The 6,115-nt window shown below is 47.9% G+C and overlaps 1 protein-coding gene across 1 annotated transcript; it reads left to right on the forward strand.

Moving 5' to 3' along the window:
- The first annotated feature begins 1,075 nt into the window (after window positions 1-1,075).
- Window positions 1,076-5,528, forward strand: LOC116315556 (protein NLRC3-like). Its single transcript, XM_039618152.1, has 4 exons — window positions 1,076-1,168; window positions 1,486-1,602; window positions 1,779-2,027; window positions 3,744-5,528. The coding sequence occupies exons 1-4, from the start codon at window positions 1,076-1,078 to the stop codon at window positions 5,526-5,528; spliced, it is 2,244 nt and encodes a 747-aa protein (XP_039474086.1).
- Window positions 5,529-6,115: the final 587 nt, after the last annotated feature.

Below are 6,115 nucleotides of genomic sequence, written 5' to 3' on the forward strand. Positions count from 1 at the left end.
ATAATGTGCTTTGAGGTAGTAGCCAAGAAAGGTGTAGTTTGTGTCTGTGAACACCCATGTGTACACCTGTGTGGATAAGCATACTTGTTTTCCAAAGGTTTCTCCATGTAACGATCTGCTAGGGAGTGAGGGGAGCCATAGCCCCCTCCCCCAGGGCGTGAAGAAGGTATGGAGGAGATCCAGGCCCCAGACATCCAGAGGCCCAAGTGTATGAGGACCCAAGGAGGACCACCAAAGGGGGGCAACCGTGCCACCCTCCTGGGAAGAGTTTAGTAGAGCCCCAAACGAGAGGTCACTCAGCAGCCACGGAGCAGAGGCCAGAGGGGGTTGCAGTGGCATGCCCGCGGCTCTGCCGGCAGCCAGCTGCACCAGAGAGGACCAAGCTTCAGGCCCAGAGGCCTGAGGGCACCCCACCCCCCGGAAGGGGCCCAGCCGGGACACAGGTGCCAGGCCTCGCTAATCGGTCACCAGGAGTGAGCCAGTACATACATGAGCGCCCAGCCCCAGTCGACAAGAACCAACAACAAACCAACGTCTGAGGGCATCAGCCACCGGCAGGGAGTGTAGTGAGGGGAGATAGGCCTCCGTACTTTGGAGGGCCTGAGATGTTCCAAGAGAGGTCGAGTCTAAGACCCAACCTGACATATAGACACAGACAAACGAGCGCACACAGACACAAACGTGCATTCCCACCCCCATATACACAACCAAATACTCGGCACTCACCCAACGTGTAGACAGACACAAATAGACACTGCACAGACAATCACACTCCCCAAACATACGCTATATCCCAGGTCCAGGTACCCCCGCCCCCAGAGGGGCAAGCCGCACCTAGACCCAGGAGATGTAACCCTTCTCTCTGGGGTGGAGGCAAGCAGACCGCCTCCTTATCTGCAGTAGCAGGGAGGCCCCGCATCCCAGACCCCAATCTGACGGCCAGCACCTCCTCCCAGCCCCCCAGCCCTGACGGCTAACAGAACCGGGGTGAGTGAAGACCCCAAACCTCCCTCCGCCCGCTCATATGTAGTGTTGCTGTGTGCTGTTCTAAAGGGCATTTGAAACACCGGAGGGCATGGTGCTTCCTGCCAGAGAGCAGCATGACTCCTACCGCAAACCCTCAGTGTCTATATGCATTAAAATTGAGGTTAGGGCACCAGCGCCAGAGGTGGGTTGGAATACACCGACCATCCTCTGGATGCTGTAAAACGTGCCCACCCCCAAGGCCTTATATGTATGTGTTATGTGAGAGTGTGAGTAATGTGGATGTCTAGGTTGCAGAATACAATTGAGGCACAGGCGGCCAGAAGGGGATAGAGGGGGAGTTCCTCCCCTGCACCCTGGTGACATATCTGCACCCCAAGCCCTGCGTGTGTGGGTGGGTGTGGTAGAGCGGGAAGAGGGAGGTAGCTGAGGATGGAGAGGGAAGAAAGGGAGGGGCAAGCAGCCCCTCCCTGGGGCCAGCTCCCCCGCTGACCCCATTAGGCACCCCCACACTCTGGAACCCACCAGGGCAAGGGGCCCAAGCCCATCCGGACCGGGGCCCACAGCAGCAGCATCACCCAGTCCTACAGAGTCCGGGGCAGCCCACCCAACTCCACCGCAGAGAAAACTGCACCCACCCCATCATCCAATCATCTCCCAAACTACACAAGACAATAGACACCCGGGTTGAGTTCATTCTCTACCTCTCCTATATCTCTCCCCCACCTGCAGCGTGAGCTCCTGTAGAGAGGAGACCACCTGCAAAGATATAACAGCCTCCCCACCAGTTATAGAGCCCCCTAGTTGGGCCAATCCACAAGAGGTCCGCTGCACTGGGGCTGAGCCCCCTGCACCCACCCGCCCACAGCCCCGGCAACACAACAGCCAGGTCCCAAGCCCCAAGGCCCAGCCAGCACCCCAGACCGGGGCGGAGCACCCCAGACCCCCAAGCCTCCACGCCCGTCCCTGACCCACCCGGGGGCAGCCAGGCCACCAGGCCAGTAACCAACGTCCGCCAGTACAGACCCTCCCCCATCTCCGCTGTACGCAGCCACAAGGAAAACACCATCTAGGAGCCACCAGAGCCCCTAACCAGGTCATGGCCAAATCCCCCGGGTAAGGCCCTCCAGGGAAAACGTCCCTAGGGACTCCCCAGATGCCCTAAGGCCATCCCACCCCCATATCAACCACAATAGCGAAGGCAAGACCAAACCGTGACCCCCCACCCCCACTAGGTGATGTAGCCGATCAAAGGAGCCCAAAGGGATTGATCAAATGTGATGGCAGAGGCTGTATCAAGACTAATGTGATCTATTAGATGGCTTTTATATTGATTAGAATTAAGATTATTTTTATTTTTCCAGTTAAGGAGGACCGTTTTCTTGGCAATGCATAGGGGCGTAAAAACAATGTGGGCTGTGGTTATTTCGACAGTGACCTCATCCAAGTTGCCCAGCAAGCATACTAAAGGGGAGGCTGAAATGTTACATTTCACTCACTTTGATAAGTCGTCACATATCTCACGCCAAAACGTCTGAACTGGTGGACAGAACCAAAGAGCATCGATGTAATTGTCCGGTGTATTTGCTAGACAGTGTGAGCAGTTGTTGGAAGACGTATAGCCCATCTTGAACATCCTATGACCAGTATAGTGCACTCTATGTAATATTTTGTATTATATTAATTGCAAACTGGGATTTCTGATCCATTGAAAGGTTCTTAAGCATATCTGAAGGTTTTGGTCTAAGCTGATTGATAAATCTGCTTCCCATTTTGCAATAGGAAGGGATATTGATTCATCTATTGTAGAAAGTGTTCTGTATATTTTAGACAATAATTTGGGGGGGGTAGATTAAAAAAATGAACCACACTTGGTGGTGTTTGTAATTCAGCTTCACTGGGATTAAATTTCTTTTTTACTATGGATTTAATATGTTGATATTCCAAAAATCGTTTCTTGTTGATCCCATATTGTGTAACTAGTCTGTCAAACGAAATAAAGTCTGTTCCTTCCAATATATGTTCCAAGTGTTTAATTCCTTTGCAACTCCAATCTGGAAAGTTTATCATATTATTGTTTAGTAATATGTCCGGATTGTTCCAGATAGGTGTACATTTGCATGGGATTAATGAGGACTCTGTCATTTTTAGAAACTCCCACCATGCATGATGTTTGAACTGATAAATGGTAGGTCTGAAATTTCTAGATTATTACATAGTGCCTGTTCTACATCTATCCAAGGTTCATCTAAAAAGGTGTGTTTAAACCATCTAGAGATGAACTGAAGCCTGTTGGCTAAAAAATAGTGATTAAAGTTAGGCAGATCTAATCCTCTTTTATCCTTGGTCCTTTGTAATGTTTCCATTTTCTGTGTTACAAAGCACTTTGTGATTTTTTTTTTATCTGTGAAAAGCGCTATATAAATAAATTTCACCTACTTACTTACTTATATTCGATATCTCACCTGCCCCTGGTCTGATTTCCTACTTTTATTTTTCCAGCTTGAGCTGATGAAAATGAATATTCTTTTTTCTTCATTCTTTCATTCTCCAGTGTGGAGAAAACATCCAGAACCAGAGCTGGACCACAGACAGCCAGTCAGAGCAGCTTTGTAGAAAGTAAGATCTGTCTAACATCTGTCTGCTGATGGACTCATCCCTAAAAATTGGACAACTTGTTGTGTTGTACAAGCATTTAAGAGTTTTTTTTCTCTTTAGTCATATGATTTTTCTTTCTTTCAGCAAATTTTGGTCTGCAGGAGGTTTTAGAGGAATATAAGATCACTGTGAGGAGGAGATGTGAACGTGTGACTGAAGGAAGTGATGAAACAGGAAGTAGAACCCTCCTCAACAGAATTTACACTGAGCTCTACATCACAGAGGGACAGAGTGAAGAGGTTCATACCCAACATGAGATGAGGCAGCTGGAGACAGCTTCCAAGATGGACGCCCTGAATGACACTCCAATCAGATGCCACGACATCTTCAAAGCCTTACCTGACCAAGAGAAACCCATCAGAATGGTTCTGACCAACGGCGTCGCTGGTGTCGGAAAAACCTTCTCAGTGCAGAAGTTCACTCTGGACTGGGCAGAGGGCTTGGAGAACCAAGATGTTAGTGTGGTGATTCTGCTTTCATTCAGGGAGCTGAACCTGATCAGAGATGAGCAGTACAGTCTTCTGGAGCTGCTCCATGTTTTCCACCCAACATTAAAGAAGCTCACAACAGAGAAGCTCGCTGTCTGGAAAATGTTGTTTATCTTTGATGGCCTGGATGAAAGCAGACTTTTATTGGATTTCACCAATACGAAGAAGATATCTGATGTCACACAGAAGTCATCAGTCAGCCAGCTGCTGACAAACCTCATCCAGGGGAATCTGGTTGCCTCGGCTCTCATCTGGATAACTTCCCGACCTGTAGCAGCAAATCAGATCCCTCTTACATGTGTTGACAGGGTAACAGAAGTACGAGGCTTCACTGATGCCCAGAAGGAGGAATACTTCAGGAGGAGGTTCAATGATGAAGAGCTGTCCAGCAGAATCATCTCCCATATGAAGACATCCAAGAGCCTCCACATTATGTGTAATATCCCAGTCTTCTGCTGGATCACTGCTACAGTTCTGGAGCACATGTTGACTACAGAGCAGAGAGGAGAGCTGCCCAAGACCCTGACTGACATGTACTCACACTTCCTGCTGGTTCAGACAAAGAGGAAGAAGAACAAGTACCTTGAGGGACATGAGGCGAGTCCAAAGGAGCTGATGGAGGCTGACAGTGATGCGCTTCTGAAGCTAGGGAGGTTGGCATTTGAACATCTGGAGAAAAGAAACATCATGTTCTACCAAGAAGACCTGGAGCAGTGTGGTCTGGATGTCACAGAGGCCTTGGTGTACTCAGGAGTTTGTACAGAGATCTTCAAAAGAGAGTGTGTGATCTTCAAGAAAGCAGTCTACTGCTTTGTTCATCTGAGCATTCAGGAGTTTATGGCTGCAGTCTACATGTTCCACTGTTATAGTAGGAAAAAACAGGTGGTGAATGACTTTTTGGTGAATGTTAAATATTATGGATACATGTCAGGTCTGGATGATTTCCTGTTGAGAGTCATGAAAAAATCCCTCCAAAGTATAAATGGGCACCTGGATCTCTTTGTTCGCTTCCTTCATGGCCTCTCTCTGGACTCCAACCAGAGACTCTTAGAAGGTCTGCTGGGTCAGACACAGATCAGTCCAGGAACCATCCAGATTGTGATAAACAACCTGAAGAAGATGAACAATGATGAAATCCCTCCTGACAGAAGCATCAGCATCTTCCACTGTTTGATGGAGATGAAAGACTTCTCTCTATTTCAGGAGATCCAAGAGTTCCTGAAGTCAGACAACAAATCAAGGAATAAACTCTCTGAGAGCCAGTGCTCAGCTCTGGCCTTCATGCTGCAAATGTCAGAGGAGGTTCTGGATGAGTTGGACCTGCAGAGGTACAACACGTCAGAGCAAGGAAGATGTAGACTGATTCCAGCTGTGATTAACTGCAGAAAGGCTCGGTGAGTCCAAATTGATTCATCACCATTATCAGTATAGAGCAGTAGATTTGTTATTCCGAAATATAGCAATTCAATTCAATTCATTTATATAGCGAGGGATTGAGAAAGGTGACTGGAAAGGAAAAACTCAATACATCATGGGAATCCCCGGCAGCCTACGTCTATTGCAGCATAACTAAGGGAGGATTCAGGGTCACCTGGTCCAGCCCTAACTATATGCTTTAGCAAAAAGGAAAGTTTTAAGCCTAATCTTAAAAGTAGAGATAGTGTCTGTCTCCTGAATCCAAGCTGGTTCCACAGAAGAGGGGCCTGAAAACTGAAGGCTCTCCCTCCCATTCTACTTTTAAATACTCTAGGAACAACAAGTAGGCCTGCAGTGCAAGAGTGAAGTGCTCTAATAGGGTGATATGGTACTACAAGGTCATTAAGATAAGATGGGGCCTGATTATTTAAGACCCTGTATGTGAGGAGCAGGACGATGATAACAGTGGGTGGATTATATTCTTAAAATTAGTTACAGCGCTTTCAGAAAGACATTTACTTTGATAAAGTCTACTCTCCACTGCTGTGTAATCAATTATTGTAAATGTA

The sequence above is a fragment of the Oreochromis aureus genome, linkage group 10 (assembly GCF_013358895.1).
Source record: "Oreochromis aureus strain Israel breed Guangdong linkage group 10, ZZ_aureus, whole genome shotgun sequence".
Taxonomy (NCBI): Eukaryota; Metazoa; Chordata; class Actinopteri; order Cichliformes; family Cichlidae; genus Oreochromis; species Oreochromis aureus.